The following is an 18837-nucleotide window of genomic DNA, read 5'->3' as shown; positions in this document are numbered from 1 at the left end:
GTTACAATAAAGTCACATCTAAAAGGGCTGGTCAGATTTTTCTTTATGTACAATGGCTGCAGTCGGTCGTTTTAATGAACCCATCAAACAAGAACCCATTTTGGACACTTTAATTTGGGTTTTCACTTTGTGTGCACACGCTGACAACATTTATAATCTTGTGCTTAGCAGACTACAATCTGCAGTCAAGTGCAAGTGATTTCTGATGTTTCCATGCAGGGCATCAAGATAAACAAGCCTAAAAGCTTCACTTAGCCTCTAAAAGGCCCATGAAGATGCTAAAGTATATTACCACACTGTGGATGATTCATAACATCCTGCATTAACTTTGTCAGTTATCATCCATCACAAGGTAATAGTCTTAAATAAATCTCATAGTAATTGAGATGAATCCCTCATTTCAATGACACGCCTGCTTTTTAAGACCCAATTATCACTTGGAGCTCCCTGGCCCGGCGGATCTGAGCAGTTTGGGCTCTGAGAGGAGAAGAGGGGGCAGCGGGTTGGCTGTCTCAGCAGGCAGGAGAGGATGGAGAGATGGACTCCGTCCAAACACGGATGGATCAGCTCCTGGGCTGTCCTGCATCAGAGGGCAGCTGGATTTATGACAAACGCACACAATCTTAATTTGTGCTTAGCCCGATAATGCATCTCAAGGCCAGGAAAGTTCTGTTCCCTGTTTCTTAACTGGATGTTTCTTTAATTATATGTCAGAGGCCATAAAACTCTGCAGATTTTCCCACAAAGGACCGTTTTATTTCTTGGTCATTACTGTAAATTAGATGTGACACAATTTATGGATAGAAATGCAGGAGGAAAAGTAAGTTTATTAATTCCCAAACCATCTTATTTTTCATGGCTCCGTTGGTACACGAGCCGTCTCGAGCCTCGTCCGCGTGGTACAGATGTGGGATTAAACCAACAAAGATTGTTCGGCGCCGTTCGTGGGCGCGAGTCCCCGGCGGGAAGAAAAACAAAGCTGTACAAAACTGAGCCTATAAGAGAAGACATGTACATATTCACATTATTCCTAATGCTAGATTTTTCCGGTGGCGTGATCAACACACATGATCGTTATTAATACTGAGCATCAAAGAAACGGGCGTTCCGACGGCAGGTTTAAGAGACTAATGGCCACAGAGGAAAGCCCCGCCCACCCCGTAACCATCCCAAGCGGCGTGAGTCCCGTCCCCTCTGCCCCCTTATTGCCTTTTTAATAAGATGCCGTGAAATCTTTGGTGAAAAATAACAAAATGAAGAGTAGCTGCTGTTTTGTTTTTTTTGACTGATATTTTCTGCATTTCCGTTTGTGAGATACTTCAGATGGTTAAACGTTTAAAAGTCACTTAAAAACCTCCAACCGCGTCTCGTCCTCGTACCCCTCGGACCGATTCCACCCCTCAGGCACTCAAACACACGCAAACATCAGTGCAGCCGTCGCCTTTCCTTCCTTCCGCTCCAATTTCCTCTTTGTCCTTTTCATCCAAACGCTCCTCAGCTCAGCTCGAACCCGGAGGACGACTCGATGGCGTACAACAGTTTGTTCCTCATCAGGTTCTGGTCGCAGAACTCTGGCAGCTTGAGCAGATTCATGCAGGTGCTGGCGGTGGGCAGGCGCTCCAGGTCGTTGCCGCCGTTGTGGATGCAGAAGACCGGGTAAAGCTCCTGTTGTCATCGTCAAAAAAAGAAAAAAAAAAAGAAGTTGACAAATTGGCTGAGATGTGAGAACGTCCGAAAAGTAGACGTGAATCAACTCTTGTTGATGGTTGCGGCGTGGAAAGCAATCTCGATTAGGCAATAAATGTCAAACCCGGTAAAGGGATAAATGGTAAAAGACAGACATTAAGTGTTAAGCTAATACGGCAGCGGCGTAAATTTATTTGGAGCCTGAAAGCTCCTGGATGGGGAGGCTGGCCCGCGGCGTGACCCCCGGATGAGGCGCTGGAGAAATGGTCGTTTCATGTTGTCTAGCTGGCATTTTTTAAAACCGGCCTCCTGGCGGCGAGACCGCCTCCTCCCTAAACTGTGACACGGACGGTTTCCATCACGGCCCGCGCCGATGAGCCGTCGCCTCCCTGGTCTCGTCCCGCTATTTAAAGTGGGTGCGCGCGCTCCGGGGGCCATACTCGCCCGATTAAATGGCCCTTTGGGGGCTCAGCTGTAACGAGCCCATTTCTCTGACAATTACCGTATTAAACTATCGTTGCTTATTGAGGAAGCGCCGTTACAGCCGCCATCATTTTGGGCAAAAAAAAAAAGAGAGTTTCCATCATCTTTTTTAAATGGCTTCTCCTGACAGAGCTATTTCTCCTCTAATGAATCCTGGGCCGTTCCAACGACAGCTAATTAAGCCTCCGCTGGCTCAGGCTGAGGACCGGGTCAGGGGCCGGCCCCCTCACGAATCACCGCCCTTTCTGGCCCGGAGGACAGACGAGGAAGGACTCGGTGGGAGGCGGGCGACGCGCACGCTGGCCAAAGTCAAAGTGGTGAGACGAGGCGGGGGAAGCGTCCCGGTTTGGAGGTGCCGTGAAGGATTTTAAGAAGAATGTTGTTCCATCGCTCCGCCGAAGACGCAATTAGCTTTTCATAAGTAATGACAGTCATAAAGAATAATAAAACCAATCATATGATGATTACAGCTTCAAGTTAGATTAAGTAAGACACATAAAAACTCTTTAATGGGCACACGCAACACTGGCTGCCCCCCCCCCCCCCTCCTTATTTTAAAGTACCTTAAGTGTCCCACAAATCACATCTGCGAGAAAGTGAAACAGCTTCCAATTAGGAATCATTTCAGAAAATAGGTTAGTGATAATGATTCAGCACCACAGAGCCCGTGTTTGGACGTGGGGGGGGGGGGGGGGGGGGGGGTACTTTCCTTAAATGTTCATTGAACAGGAAATTGCCGCTTTCTGCCGTGTCACGCAGGAGGCAAACGTTCAAAAGTTCAACCTGCTACCTGCTTCTGAATGGCCATATTTGCCCAGACGGATTCTCTGGCCGTGCCCAAACATAAGGGTTCTCCGACAGGGGAGGGAGGGTCATGAACTATGCGACAAAAGCCTGGGGAGTGGGGGGGGGGGGCAGCAGGCGGTGTTAGCTGGTTTACCAATCATAATAATGTTACAGCCTGCTTGTTCCCATCAACAGCCTGTTGTTAGTTATATAAACGTATAGCTCCTCAGTCCTGTGAGGACCTGTACAGCCTCACCTTAAAGCCCAGCAGTGGAGGTCTGGAGCAGCTGGTGACAAACTTCAGCAGCTTGCGCTTCTCCTCCTGTGAGAAGCCTTCCACCACCTCCCAGAAGGTCTGGATGACCGGATGAGTGTCCGTGTACCCACCTGAACAGGGGCACTCACATTAATAAGTGTTACTCCTGCACCTTTTTCAGGTATCACCTGCATCCTACAACACCTGCTCATACCTGAGTAGTTTGTGAACTTTTTGAGGTCGTCCAGGCAAATCGGAACATGAGCCCCTGATATTAGCACCTGTTAAAAGGTAGAGAAGTGTGTGTTGAAGTGTGTGTGCCATAAAGGTGGCGGCCTGCTGTGGTGGCGTGCGCTGTGCTGTGCTGTGTACCTGCAGCTCCTGCTGGTCAAACATGCGCAGCCACTCCAGGTTGACCACGTTGGCCAGCCCCTGCCTGAAGGCCAGGCAGTGGGGCCGGATCTGTTTGTTGAGCCTGTAGTCGGCCACCAAATGAATGTAGGCGATGCGGTTTGCTGTCGTCACAGGAATGTCTTTGCCTCCAGGTTTCAGTTCCACCACCTGGGTCAACAGAGCAGCAGACATTTGTTTCTCCTCATTGGAGGGTTAGCATTATCGTGGCTGCACTACAATACGACTCTAACGTCACAGATAACATTTCAGCCCTCAGATTAGTGTAGTTCAATGTCAGCGTATGTGGCTTAAGAGCATTTTAGCGGTTCTAAATATAGCGTGGCTGCTGAATGTCTGCTCCAGCACAATTTGGCCTCAAGTTCTCTTTTCATTAGCTATAAAGCAGTTAGCACTTGATAGGATGTGCTCATCAGTGTTCATAAAGCAGAATGAATGATGCCATCACGGCCTGTATGGGGGGTTGGGGGGTCATCTTTTTACAGTGCAGGTTTTCTGCAATTGGTTTATATAATCCTGGGGATAGAAAATAATAATTATTCAACTTTAAGATTAAATTTAAGGTCTTTAGGTCATTTGGAGTGAAACCTAACACTTGTTAATGCTATTTTATCTGCAGAAATGCAACTTTCCCATGGGAGACTTTGGGGGGGGGGGGCAGGTAGACACCAGACAGAGATGGTCCTATTCAGATAAAAACAGGATATTTGCACAAACGTCCCTTAAAGGTGATGCAGATGGAGCATTTCCTCTGTGACGCAGAACAAAAGCTGATAAGCCTCGACTTCTTTCTTCTTCAACACGACTTGCTCAGCGCCGGCGAATCATTTTAACTTTTTAAAAGAATCTCTCACAATGGATTCTGATTATGTGCTAATGCACGAGAATTACTCCTCTTATCTTGGTTGCTTTGCCTATCTCGCGGGGGCAAATGCAGGGCAGACTGCTCCCGGGTGTGTGCCTAATCTTCCACAAATTGTTTTCCCTATCGTGTTTGCGATGGCCTATTTGTGACCAGCGGGGCTACAATGTAACTTGACCATTTCAGGTGTTGTTTGAGGAGAGCTAATAATACGTGTTAAGGCCCTGAACAAACAAGAGCTCTGGGGAGAGTGCAGCTCTGAGAGCAGCTGTGGTGGCAACACATCCTCCCGAAGCCTCCAGCTTGGGAGGAGACGTGCTTAAGAGCAGAGAGCTGCTTCTTTCATGCGTGTTCTGTGATGGTTGGGCGGAAGGGTCAACAGAGACGCAGCTTCTGGGGCCGCGGCAAAACGGTTATTAATAGGAAACGAAGAAGAAGCGTTAACAGGCGTCACCTGAGCTTCTCCCAGGTCGTTGTTGACCACCGTGAAGTTGAGGCCCAGCTCCTCAACATCGCCTTCGTAGCTCTTGAGGAACAGGAGGTTGCGGTACATCTCCGGGTCCAACGACGCCAGATGGTGGATGTCGACGTCCGCGCTGGTGCCCAGAAGCTTAGAAAGGAAGAAGCTGGCAAAGGGCAGCTCCACCAGCATGTTCTCATACAGCGCCTGTGGAACACCAAAGGTCACTTGAAGGTTGAGCTGAGAGAGGAAACGCTTGTGGCATTAAACACACAATAAAGCACGACTACGACAGCCAAGATAACTAAATGGACTGCAAGGAATGATTAAAACACATAATAATCACATTAAAATATAAATCACATGGCCAAATACTACTAGTGGTTAGTAGTTAGTGGAAGTGACAACATCTGGTTACATCAGAGAGACTGACAGCAGAACCTGATGTATGTGGAGCCCGCAGGCTTCTGTCCCGCCCGCCTTAAACTTCACAAATGCCGATTTTCACCTTGACCTCAAATGACATCGAGAATCCCAATCATCCAGGTGACTCATGAGCCCCAAAGCTAATGTACTGGAAGAGTCCAAAAAGGAGCCCATTGGAGGCACTAAAATATACAGGTCCTTATAAATGATAGCACTAAAAACCCTGACCGCATCAGCTAAATGGATTATAAATCCAGAGGATTTCCATAATGCATGCATCTTAAACACACAGGAGCGCATCAATCACAGCTATTTTCTAAACACGGGTTAATTGCGCAACTTCAAACATTGTCTATTCTTTATGCAAAATAATCTACTTAATGTTTGCGACATGGTGGGTGCTCATTTGGGACCATATGTGCCGGCCAGCCCCTTGAAACCTATCAATAACACTTCTGCAGGGAAGAGGCTGCAAAGAAAAACCTGTAGGCTTATTTTTTCACTGCCACTTACTTTATTTATGGATGTTTATTGCCAGAAATTGTGCCAAAATGACTTCGGCTGGAAAGAATTAATTACCGCGGCTCGGGCCTTTTAATATAAGTGAGTGCAGTGGCAACGCAATTAAAGCAGATCGCAGCACCATCAGGTGGAATAAATACCGGCCACGTTGCAGGTGCGTTCTGTTAGCTGCCAAATACATGGCTTAATTTACAACATTAAGAATCAATAAAATTATAATGCCTTTCAAACGTTTCTCTATCAATCAGGGCCCACCTTGTGCACTTCCGAAGGGAATTATCAGAGACCAATGAGAGGAGAAGAGGAAGGGGAGGAGGAGGAGGAGGAGGCTAAAAGTGTAGAGACGCAGCGTCTGAAGAGGTTGGAGGTTTTGTACTAATGAGAGATGAATGAGGCTCAAAGAGAACCTGGCGTGGGCTTTCTTACATAATGGGAAACAAGTGTGACAAAACCCTGTCGGCAAAACACTCCCATCAAGTTCAAATTAGCATCTTCAAAATCCCAAATCTGGGAGGACGGAGCATGGCGTAAAACCCCCCCGTTTTCTTCTTCCGCCCGTTTGGGGCCTTAAATCTTTCCGCCTGTCAGCTGGGTGGAAGAGTGAGGAAGAGGGATGATGACTGGCCTCTATTCTGATGTTCAATCCCATTTCAGTGAGTACCCCAGACAAGCCACTCTTGCCTGTAATACATCACCCCCGCAACAATGGCACGCCTCCGACATTAATTAACAATATTAATCTCCCGTGTCCTTTGAGACGCAGGCTGCGCCGTGCGCGCGCAACAGCAGCGGTGATGCAATCTCAATCTATATAAACGCTTGCCTTTTATCCGGGCGATAACGGCACTAAACAAATATCAATACGCCTCTCAAATGGCCACTCAAACGTCCATTTTTATGGAGAAAGAGGGACTTAAGGAAGGGTTAATTGAAAGTCAAATTCAAATTAATTTTCCCCGCCTAATCGCCTGAGCCATTAGCTATTGAGAGCACGATATCGAGGGGGCGGTCAGTTTGTAGCTGCTGATTGATCACTTGAAGAGGAGGTAGAAGTACAGAACCAGGAGGAGGAGGAGGAGGAGGAGGATGTTCTGATATGTGGAACAGAGCATCTCTGGCCAAGCAAGAGAGAAGAGGCCTGGATATCTGACTGTAAAACAGATCAAAATGCTATTACCACATGCTTTGAATGCTTATTTATGTCCTGTCGGCGAGGGCTGGCTGATTTAGTGCCAGCCAAATGCAACCGCTACATAAACAAGAGGCAGGAATCATCGGCTAATGGAAGCCCTAATTGAGAGGCAACTTCTTGTCATGAGGTAATTCTCCTCGGGGCTGAGATAGCCCCTCGCTGGGAAGGCATCCTGGTAAACAATCAGCAGCACGTGCATTAAGGATGATTTAAGGACATTAGGCTCTAATAAATAGTGCAATCACAGGAAGGGAGGGACGGAAAAACAATGCCGTCAACGGATTATGCACAGGGTTAATTAACGAAACTGGAGCTGGGCTGGAGTTACAACCCCAACCCCCGCAGACAGATTCATAAACTAATGATGGCAATTCCTCTGAACAATGTCAGCCTCCAGAACAAACATGAAAACAAGATATAAATTTACATTTAGAGCCGATGCAACCTTGACCCCGACCGCAACTAATCTCGCTGACATTTTGACCGTCGCATGAAGGCAGCGCGTGGATGAACAGGATGTTCCTCGATGTTTGGAGACGCACGTGGACGTGACACTGACCTTCCCAAGGAGCCGGCCTAAGAAGTAGTAATGCCTGGTGAAGGAATCTCCGACCAGCATCTCGGCAGCGGGGTTGGGGTACAGCAGGCTGTCGTTGGTCGCCTTGAAGAAGCCCTGGTTGGGATTGAAGCCCGATTTGAGGAGCTCGTTGAGGAACTCGCGGAAGATCCCGCCGCCGTCGATGCCTGCCTCATCCAGGCCGTGAGCGTTGAGCAGGTGGACGCGGATCCGTTTCTTAAGATCCGGCTCTGGAATCAGAAAAGGGAGGGGAATTAAGGGAAAATGAATGCCCCGTGTAAGTCTTTAGTTCTTCTTTAATAGAGGGTTGTGAAGTTCAGTTTCATATCATCCTAATTTAACGGTAAATGAGACCACTTAATTCATTTATGAACACTTCCAAAAGCCATTAAACATCTCCTTTTGCTCGCAGCATTATATAATTTATAGGCGATGTAAGGGAAAATATTTGAAAACCATATAAATGTCACCTTCTGTGTTTGTGAGTAAACATATTTACACAGGAGGTGCCACCTTGACCTGCAGAATATTCAAATTCCATGAAGAGGTCATCTTTCAGAATAATTAATGTGGGCTGATAAATCCCGGCAGCTGTAAGTTATAGACACATAAATGATATAGATCATGTCTTCAGCCCAGGTCGCCTACTACTCTTTTTAATCAGAGTGTCTCCACTCAAGTGCCCTTTCAGATTCAAACACAAAAGAGGTGACTTAAAATAATTGACTCTGCTTTTATGTGGTCCATTATAATAATCGGAACCACAATTACGCTTTCCTGAAAAATTAAATAGAGCCGAACCTGCTCTGTAATGCTACCGGGAAGCTCAATAAAACTCAGATAAATACAACAGGATTAATAAATACATGTAGGTAATAATAGAGCCAATACTGCTGATATCAGAGGGGTATAAAGAACAATCATTCACATGTTTTATGTGAGTTTCTGTACCGTTTTCCGGGGAGAGTTTATCGTAGGCGTCTTCGTAGATATAGTTCCGTCTGATGGTGACATTGATGCCATCAGTGAACGGCCCGTCCCCCTGCACCTCGCGTTTGTCAGCATAGATTAACTTCTGGAAGATCTATAGGACAAGTTTAAGACCAGTGGGAGGGTCAGAGAAAAACCCACAGCTGGGAAGTGTTTCATTCTCACTTTGGCTCTTGCTTTACATTCAGAGGCTGCTTAAATCAACACTGCATTATAAATTGCAAACAAATGTCAGGATACAATATTAATGATAGATAAAACCAGCCAGATTTCAATCACAACCACTCGCTCTAAAGTGGCGCTATTTACCTTCCAAAATAAGGTGACATTTGTTTCTAATACAGCATTTGTGGTTGTTAGCATCTCTGTTCAGCATGCTAAAATGCTACAGAATTGTGCAGCTTTTTCTGGTTGTTCTTGTGCTGTACCTTCACTCGTTCCTCAAACTGGACCACGAACGGGAGCTCGGTGAGGATGGCCAGATTTCTCTCTTCAGACACGGAGAGCTGTGGAGGCTCCAACCCCACTGCAGAGAACCAGACAAAATGACAACACAAAGCAGTTACACCACCCTGATTGGTTCAGAGTAACTTTTAGTTCATGTTTTTATTATAAATTCCAGCGGCGCGAAAGTTTAATGGGACACTTTCACTTTCCATTTTAATGATGCTCTGACCTCAAACGATGTTTTAAGTTTTAACTACCCTTTTTTAATTAACCCTACTCTCTTCTGTCCATACACAGGCAGAGTTTAATCCGTTAAACTGATGTTTGCCTGGTATTAAACTCTGACGGCTAGCTAAACCACTCTTCGCTCAGCTCGCTCCTTGCTCGCTGCAGCTCAATTATTCTGCTCAATTAGTCAATCTGATCTGCATTTTCCCATCAGGTTTCCATCTCTAAGAAGAAATATAGCCCTGGAGTGGTCAATATGTTGCTCATTCATCAGCCACAGGCCCGTCCATTTAAGGAAATGAGAAAAGGCCAGACAAACACTGAGACCAGATGTGGCTGAGTTCATCAGGTACTCTCACGCTAATTGAATTTATCCCATACGCCCTCTGAGTGGGATTAGGTAGATCATACACACATAGTTATCAGCTTGTTTTCACGCCATACTTCACAGAAACCCGGGATGAGCCAAATAAAGCCTTGCTTGCGTCAGTGTATTTTCCTCTGAGTGTCTCATTAAGTCACTGGACAGAAAATGCGGTAATAGATTGAGGGAGACTTTTTTTTCTCCAACACTCCAATGACTGCAAGACATATTCCTGCCATGAGGCATTTTCTCCCACACACAAAACCTCATAACTGCTCATTAAGGGAGAATCATTTTCTACAGTAGAGGACGTTTCATTTTCCATGCTTGCTCTTCTCTCCAGCCGTGAACGATACGCTTTAAGCAGATGACTCTTTATGGGAAATAACATCAGAGTCCTGTGATATATTAAAAGCAAACATGGAGAAGGTGACTTTGGGCGTGATTCTAAATGGACATTTATTGCCAAAAAGAGCCTAATTGCTTAAAACAGTAAAAAAAAAAAAAAAACACACTGCATGAACTTGTGTAAAAAAAAAAAATTCTATCTTCAAATTAAAATCAGCTCCCATGTGGAGTTTTAAGTCTTCTAAGTCGTAGTTAGCAGATTTATTCAATAATAAATGAGACTACCGTCCAGTGAGGACTGCAGAGGCCCGATGCGACCCATCCTTCTTGTTCGCCACACATTCCGTGCAGATGGGACGTACAGCTGAGTGACCTGCGGATAAACATTTTTAAAGCTGGCAGAAAATATTGGCCACCCTTTAATCACAATTTCAAGGACATTATTGGACCCACTGCATCAAACAACGATAAATAAAAGGGTTTCCACTCGGTCACCTTATCTGCCCGGATGTTGACCTCCTCGGACAGCCAGTGACCCGAGGGACAGAAAGGTCTTCGGATGTCCCGGGCTTTCACCATCTTCACCAAGTTGGTAATGACCTGGTCAAAGAGGGGCGAGCACGATCGGTGTACTGTACGTTTCCAAATCACAGAAATCGCACTTCAATTTAATGTAACAACTTTGGCAGGACCAACAGAAGGGTTACTTTTTTTTTACTCTCACCCAAAAGAACCTTGGTGAAAAGTCCAGAAATCCGACTATTTTCTGAACAAACCTTTTGGTTTCACCTCCTTCAGCAGGACAGACAATAATGAGCTTCCTTTGGCGATGGAGATCGCTGCAGTTATGTCATCACTTAAAGGAGCTGTTATGTCTGCCAATAACACTTAGAGCCCGTCCATTTCCATATAATGCCGGGGTGAGATTATTTCGATCTAAATGTTCTTTTCTAAAGCAAAGTCGTTTTCATAGAGCGACGATCAATCTCGGCCAATCGCCGCCGGGCAACAAGAGTCCGCAATAACGGCAAGTGCAAAATGGTGTAAGAGGCGCGTGGCGATGGGTTTGGAGCAGAACTACCCCCTGACTCCAGGAATGAATAAGCATTTCTTAATTAGCCCATCGGGTTAAGTGCAAACCTTAATGGGCCTTTCCCAAACTCCGGCGTGACATCGTTCTCCAAACATGGCCAAGAAGAAAGTTCCATTAGCAATATTAATACAAGCTTAGTTGATCATTTTCATTCAATTAACTTCTTTCAATTAAATAGATAGCTTGACAATGGAGGTGATAAAAGATGGGGAGGGGTGGCTGATGACACGGACCAAACATTAGCGTGTTAGGGGTCAGTGGCGTTAAACTGACTGTAAATCCCACTGTTCAATTTGGAAAATGCATTTCCTCTGCTCTCCACTTCTTTAATGGGTCGTTTTAGCTGACAGGAGGCCTTTGAGCAGATCCTTTATGAAAACCCCCCCGATACATTCTCAACATATTTGCCACATTGGCCAGAAAACTCTTGAATGGAAATGAAACACGAAAAACAACCAAGGAACATAACGGCGAGCTTCGTATTCTGGATAAATGACCCTCAAAGTTGGAATGGGATGTTTTCATCATCTGGGGAAAAAAGGGGACGTTTTCCAGGGAATCCGGGGAGATACAACATCTTCACCTTGAACAGCTGCACCCAGCGTTTCTGTTCGGCCTGGATGCGCTGCTGCACCTCCGTGTTGGTCTTCACGCCCACGCTCCTGAAGGCGGCCATGTACTCCTCGCGGTGCTCCGCTTTGGTCTCGGGGTAGGCCAGCTTGATGATCCCCAGGCACGCGTCCCTCAGGCAGCGAGACAGAGTCACGAGCTCCGGCAGCGTGAAGGGCATCATGGAGGACTGCGCCCGGCCTGTAGAGATGCAGGATTGATTTGCTTTCTTTTATAGGTATTGATTTTTACGTTTATGTTTGCAGCAGGATGGAGTGCAGCTGATGAAAAAAAACAAAACAATATAGATTTCTTTGAAATAAAAAAGGACACAAAAGGGAATGAAGAACGGGCGGGAGAATTTACAGTTGCCACCAGGTAACAAAGTCTTGAACAAAAGGGTTTTATACCTTCAATTTCATGTCCAAAAAATTCACTGTCATGCACAGAGATCAGCGAGTGGCTGAACAGGGAGCTGAAGAGATAGAAGAGCGGGATGATGCGGTTGGAGTCTTCGAAGGACATGGGAGACCCTCGGGAGATCAGCTGCAGCAGAGCCACCGTGGAGCTGGAGGGGCGGGAGGGATCAACAGAAATAAGCGCTACTTTAGCACGTGTTTGATTTGGGGGACAGATAAGCAAACATGGGCTGATAGAGTGGATGAAAAGCGCTCACCCCGTGATCATTTTGGTGGTCATGGACGTTATCAGGTGCCAGAGGTGCCTCAGGAATCGAGCGTTGAAGGCTAAACTATAAAGAAGCCTGCAGAGACATAAACACACATTCCGCTCTCATCAACAAAATGGCTTCAGTTTGGGCCATTACAGATGAGACTACAGCAAAGTAACGTTCCATCCCTCCGCCTGCTTTGCCGAGATCTTTAACTCTTCCCTGTTAACCACAGGACACGAGTAAAGGTGGAAAAATAAATAAAAGACGCCGTTAACCGCCACTGAGCGCTCTTGGCCTTTCTCTCCTTTTTTATACCCCACGAGGGCCAAAAAGAGATTAAATGAGCCATTAAGCTTTATTTAGGCGAGGCACCTTCCATTAGTAAACTAGTTGCTGTCGAGGGTACCCAGCCTGGGTCATAAACAGCCCCCTGGCTTCCTGCTGGAGCCCCATTTAACTTAATGGCCAGGGGATCAAGACAATGGAGGACAGAGAGATAGAGAAAGCCTGGTCCTTGCCGTGACCCCGCTGCTCCAGCATGTTTCCACACTCACGGGGAATTGCATGATAAAGCTGTGGAGGGCCTACATACCTCTCTCCACTCTGGGCTGTGGCACCAAGGTGTGAAGCTGCTCTTTGTTAAAGCATGTGTGTGTCCGAATGTGTTTGACTACTCCTATACTGCCTGAGCTTTCACACAGAGGGGAAGAACAGGTGACAAAAATGTGTTAAGTAAGCTAAAAGGTAAAATAAAGGCCCCCTGCATATAATAGGCCCTTGTTTAAGAGTGGTAGCGCTGACACCTATAAGAATGCTCCCCCTTTAATGGGACAGCATCAGAAGAGGAGTGAGGGTCATATGTCCGGGATATTCTCACAAAGATTCCTACCACACTCCTTCAATCCACCAGAAAATTCCCAATTCCAAAAATTGAAAGGGACATTAGGAGGAGAGGGTCAGGCGACTGTCGGCACGGTCTGAAAAATGGTCCGGGCCGAGCACACACCATCTGTCAGGCGTACGAGGCTCCAGAGGGGAGCGAGGGGTAGAGCAGTGGGCTCATAACAAGTGAGGCAAGTGTTTGATTGAAATGGGAAACAAAGCACTAAATGCCAGCTGACACGCTGATTTACAGCCGGGGAGAACCCAAACCCCCATTTCAATCACGGAATGAACCGCTAATAAACAAAGTCAAGACATGCGGCTGGTTGAATAATGTCTGGATCATTTCATTTTGTGATGATGAAAGAATCTGTCGAGCAGGAGGAAAAAAACCACAAGAGCGGTGCATGTGAGGAAAGTGATACCTTAGGAATCAATGGGACCGTTTCCCACCTAAAACAGACTTGTTTGGGGATCGTTATCGCACGACAACGCAAAACCCAGCAGCAGCCAGTCGAAAGCAAATGAAGTAACGAAGATCATCTGGGGTGACTTTCACGTGAGGCTTAGCCGTTAGCAACAAAGTGCCACGTAGAATTAAATCAAAGGATCAAAGGGAAATTGCGCCAAATATCCAAAGGCAAACAATTAAAATGAAATTACGCAATCACGCTGGAAAGAGAAGCGATCAAAAATCCATTTTTGGTCACCTGTAATTTTACTGCGGTTGCAGTTTCCCCTGACAAATTCATTTCTCACGACATTTTACATATTTATTAAAAAAAAAAAGGCAGCACTTCTGGGCAGCCGGACGACTGGCCAACATCTTCCTTTTTTTACCGTACGAGCGATAAATCGTGGCGCCGATGCAATTTGCTCCCCTTAGCCTCTTGTAAAGCTATCCCGTCCACTCCTGCAGTGATTAATCTTTCCCTGCGAGCTAATTATTTTGTACAGATATCCGATAATGATGGAAGACGAAGGGCAGGATTTATGGTAAAAGTGAAGTTAAGGAATAAGCACTAAAAAATGTAAAAGGTAATAGGAAATATGAAAGGGAAAGGAGGGAGTATAGCTCGGATGAGGCGATACCGATGATCTGGGGACTCCAGCCACACTTTTGAACACAACTAGCAGCTTTATTAATAATTAACTAAAGTAGTTTGGCCATCTACAGAGCTCAGTCAGTGACTTCCCCCCACCACCTCTGACATCCCAGTCCTAATGTAATCAACCTGAGGAGGGGTAATTGCTCGTATCCAAGACTGACAGCCTCCCTGACGTCCCCTCTTCCTCTGACGGTTGTAAATGCCGGTGGGTCTGGGCCGCTGATAACTGCCTGCACTGCGTTATTTACATTACTGCTTACAGTGCAAAAAAACGTAAAGACCTTTTTTTTCTTTCAGTCAGGCAGGTGTGTAAACACCATCCCTGAATGCTGGGCTGGCCTCAACAAGATATTTAAATGTTAGGATATCAAATAAAAGCGGACAGTGTTTCAGGGCGGCTGCTTTACTTGATACAGTGCGGAAATTTGATCTAAAAAAGAATTTTTGAATCAGATTTCTGTATTTGTACCTGACTTTTGGCACCATGAGGCGATGCTGCACCATCAGCGTGTGGCAGATGGACGCCATCATGGTGAAAACCTCCTCGCTGGCTGAATCCCTCCACACCAAGTTGAGCAAGGCATTGGTCTGGTGCTTACTGTCCAGCTTGTGGACACACTCCTCTGTGATCAGCTGCACAGAGATTCTGCTGTCATCCTGGAGGAAAAAGACATTCCTTTCCTAAATAAAACACTATTCAACTCGAGCATCAACTCAGAATACAACACTAGTCTGTGATCACTCCGAGGCGTCGTGTTGAGCTGCATCTGACCTGCATGGGGGATGACTGGATACCAGTATTGTCATCGTCCTCCGAGTCGCTGCTCACTTCAGTCCGGCTGCTGCTCTCGAACACTGGCAGCAGGAGTAGGAGCGCCTGCAGACCCCGAAGGTACAGTAGGAGTCCTTCCTCTGACAACGCGCCTGCCAACACACAGCTGTGATCGTGACGTGCACGCGTACAGTAAATACACGCCTGAGTTGTGACTCTCACCTAATCGGTTCTCCCCTGCAGAGAGGACAAAGTAGAAGACCCACGGTGCCTGGCTGTGCAGCAGAGACGAAGAGTTAATGGTGGCTTGCAGAGAGCTCAGGAAGGCCTCAAACGGGAACGACACATGGGCGTCGGACAGCGCCGGGATGAAGAAGTGAAAGATTGGCTCAGTGAACGGTGCAGAGATAAACTCCTTTGTGAAGGCTGCAAATACAAACTGCCTGTAAGCAGAGAAAGAGTCACAAGACAAGTTAAACACTGCTCACAAATACAAAATCATGCATTAGAATTGTGTCCAGTTTGATTTGTTGCGTATGTTTTTACACGTGACGGGACCCTTCTACATGGACTTCAATATTGGGTCTTCAAACAGAGCGGCTGTGTGTGTGGGCCAGTCACACACATCTGCTGGGCCGAGCCAGATAATTAGCCATTAGCCTCTGTGTGTACACAGGTTTGTCTCTCTCGCCTTGCTTTTCTTCAAAGAAGAAAAGAAGCGAGCAGACATTTGTGATTAAGAATGTCCCAAACTGAGAGCAAACTCTGCCTGCCTGACTTGTCAGAGTTTATTTTACAGACTGTTGTAAATTAGGTAAATGTTGCTTCAACACCAAGGAAGAAATATAAACAGATATGCCTCATCTAGTCAATTTAGTTCGGAGTTCCAAGAATTTAATTTAAGACAGAAGCTTCTCAGTTCAGGTCCTGTGAATGATTCATTTGTCTTCATGACAGATAGAATGGGTGCTATCACTGTGTAAATTAGTAAATTAGCCAAATAACCCTAGAGTAAACCAATACCAAACCAGCCGATACCAAACCGATGCACAACTGGGCTGCTGGATTTTGGCTGTGGTCTTTACCTTGCGCCTGTTGTGCAGGAGGAGTAGGTAAAGTGCAGAGGTTTGAGGATGTGCTCCAACAGTGTGCTTGCTAGAGGGACAGAGGGAGAGTCGCTGTACTCCAAACTGGAAGGAAGCTTGTGATTCACAAGAACATATAGCGATTTGTAGTATCCTGAAAAGAAAGAGAGGGATTAAGACGACCATGTCAACAATTTAAGCTTTTCTTTCCTTCATTCCAAAGTGTTTTCATACAGATAGTGGGCAGCAGAATAATTCCTGCCATGCTTTGTGAATGAATCATGCTGCAATAACGTGTGGATACTGTGCCCAACACCCCACCAGTTATAGCTAAAAACAGCCAGGTAAACATTAGACCGTCTATAGTGACACGTGCTTGAAGAAGAAAATAAAGCCTGAACATTTATGTTACCTTTCTGTACCATATAGTGCAAAATCTGCTCGAGTAATGAAGTTAAACAAAGAGCATCTGGAACAACAGGGTGGTATGTTTTCTCTGAAGAATAGACTTCCAGCATACGCATGGGAACTGTCACATTTAAACTGTCATCCCTGCAGCACTGTAGGAGTCTATGGGGACAGAAGGGAAAAGTCAGCCTGGAAAATAAATTCCTTTCTTCTTTGCCACCCAAATCAGAATCTTAGGGCTGTACCTGCAGCAGAAGCCTAAGATCCTCTTCACCTGGAACAAACATGTTTGACTTTGTGGACCCATCAACAGTTTTACAAACTGGCTGTTAAATTTCACCAGATTCTGGCACAACCAGATCTGAAGACACAAAGAGACAGAGTGTGTAAGATACATATATTTTGGCATCCGTGCAACCATCCGTACACTAGAATAGCAACGTATTCACCAGTCTGTGGACGTCCACACTTTGTTTGTAGAAAAATATGAGTTGTCTTGACAACAGGGAGAGACGAGGACCGTCCAAGGTGTGCTGAGCTCCTCCCACCAAAGACTGGCTGACACACTCATCAAAACTAGCCCGCTGGGTGGCATACTGAATGAATGGACGTATGAAGGAATGAGTATATCTTGAAAGGTTCAAGGCTTCCCATGAGGTTGTCAAGTATGGCTTTCTTGTTCGTTTAAATTGTACAGACTCCCAAGTCTGTAAAAAAGCTACAGCTTACCTGTCGTTTTAAGTCCTGGTAGCCTCGTATGAAAGATTGAATGATAATGGCATTTTTCAGTCGTTTTCTTTCATCCTGAGGATTTGAAAACAGGATCGATGTCAGCACAAAATCAACTTTTTGATTTAAGGTGGCTGATGGGAATTTTATCAACTCTTCATCGCAGCTCGACCGCCTCCGTTTGCTTCACCCCCCCTTCCTGATAGAGCGACACTGTCTACTGGTGTCAAAGAATCTCTCTCTCTCTTCAGGAACCTATTCATTCATTCATGAAATCAACAAGACACATGATGAATACCTCTCTTTTCCTTCTTTCTTCTTGTGTGCGGTGCAGCAAAGACGCTTTCTCCTCCTGGAAGGAAACAGACCTTACGCTTATCCGAAGGATATAAAATAAATGCTATAAAATGTGGAATGATTTGTTATACAGATGTCTTACTTTTTTGCTTGCTCCCCCAAGTGACACACTGGGTCTTGTTCGGAAATCTCCCTCAAAACTAAACATTGTTAGATTATTCCCATTGACTGACTGAGTGACTTTTAAAAACCTGAGAGAGAAAATGAAAGTGAAACAATGAATCCAGAGGTCTAGTAGAAATCAACGATGTCCAAAGCAGACAGATAATTGCATGACCACTATAATCAGGCCAATTTATCACACTTTTATGCATGTGTTTACGTTTGCAATTAAAAATATCATGAGCAACTGACCGACAACCATCCGAGAGTAACCCCCAGAAAAAGTGGACGTTTATTTACCGACTGACACGTTCATTTTCAAAAATATCCGCAATAGTTAGCTAACAGGATAACACAGCTAACGAATATGACTCAGCAGCTATTGAAGACTACACGCGGACTTTTAAGTCGTTCAATTTAAAAGCTGCATCCCAAACATCCTGTACAACATATATTAATGAGTGACAAATCGCCACGTTGATTCATATGTTTGTAAGAAACAACCTTGTTGACGTTAGCACTGCTGCTAAGTAGCCGGGTAGCTAACATCACACCGGCTAACTTGGTTGGATTGTTCTTTTACTATCTCTACGTCCTTTTTACATGAGTCACCACACCGATCACTTATTTGACAATTGCCATTGCGGAACGTTACCTCTGGCGGTATAATTTAGGCATAAAACGCTCACAAAAACTCTGGCAAATCAGTCCGTAAACGTCAAGTCTTCTTTCAGTTCTCTGGCAAGAAATTAATACAACACAGTGGAGAACGGAAGTGGACGCGTCTATTTCCGGTTCGTTAAAAACTAGCCCGCCCATTGGTCCAAAAATCTGTCAATAAAACCTACGGCGTCTTAAACCCGCCTCTTTCCGTACAAGGTTCAAGGTATTGTTTATATGTTGCAGATTAACGTCAATCTAACCTAACCATGTCTTTATATGTTTTATTTTATTTCATCTGTATAAATAATGAGTGTACT

The 18837-nt window shown here is 45.5% G+C and overlaps 1 protein-coding gene across 2 annotated transcripts; it reads right to left on the bottom strand.

Annotated features, from left to right (window-relative positions):
* Window positions 1–734: 734 nt before the first annotated feature.
* On the bottom strand, window positions 735–18628 carry ube3c (ubiquitin protein ligase E3C). Of its 2 annotated transcripts, none has more exons than XM_003968052.3 (24): window positions 18513–18628; window positions 17838–17946; window positions 17697–17750; window positions 17399–17473; window positions 17119–17265; window positions 16915–17030; window positions 16674–16831; window positions 16262–16415; window positions 15399–15619; window positions 15177–15328; window positions 14874–15061; window positions 12417–12503; window positions 12151–12308; window positions 11715–11941; window positions 10534–10638; window positions 10324–10411; window positions 9080–9177; window positions 8613–8745; window positions 7644–7891; window positions 4939–5151; window positions 3584–3772; window positions 3426–3492; window positions 3212–3342; window positions 735–1665 (listed from the first exon to the last, which is right to left on the bottom strand). In XM_003968052.3, the coding sequence occupies exons 1-24, from the start codon at window positions 18533–18535 to the stop codon at window positions 1495–1497; spliced, it is 3312 nt and encodes a 1103-aa protein (XP_003968101.2). In that variant the 5' UTR covers window positions 18536–18628; the 3' UTR covers window positions 735–1494. The 2 variants fall into 2 exon arrangements, with proteins under 2 accessions (XP_003968101.2, XP_011606295.1); XM_011607993.2 differs by having other exon boundaries at window positions 18547–18625.
* Window positions 18629–18837: the final 209 nt, after the last annotated feature.

This window comes from Takifugu rubripes, chromosome 10 (genome assembly GCF_901000725.2).
Source record: "Takifugu rubripes chromosome 10, fTakRub1.2, whole genome shotgun sequence".
Lineage (NCBI taxonomy): Eukaryota > Metazoa > Chordata > Actinopteri > Tetraodontiformes > Tetraodontidae > Takifugu > Takifugu rubripes.
The sequence above is the reverse complement of the archived record's forward strand: the minus strand, read 5'-3'. Positions and strand labels throughout refer to the sequence as shown.

What these genes read in the sequence shown, in the direction of transcription:
- ube3c (XM_003968052.3), bottom strand. Translation starts at nt 18,535, where the DNA reads ATGCCTAAATTATACCGCCAGAG. An exon ending in ACCAGGACTTAAAACGACAG is followed by an intron (nt 17,266 to 17,398) that starts GTAAGCTGTAGC and finishes CCATTCATTCAG; the next exon opens with TATGCCACCCAGCGGGCTAG. An exon ending in TGCAGGGGAGAACCGATTAG is followed by an intron (nt 15,329 to 15,398) that starts GTGAGAGTCACA and finishes GTGTGTTGGCAG; the next exon opens with GCGCGTTGTCAGAGGAAGGA.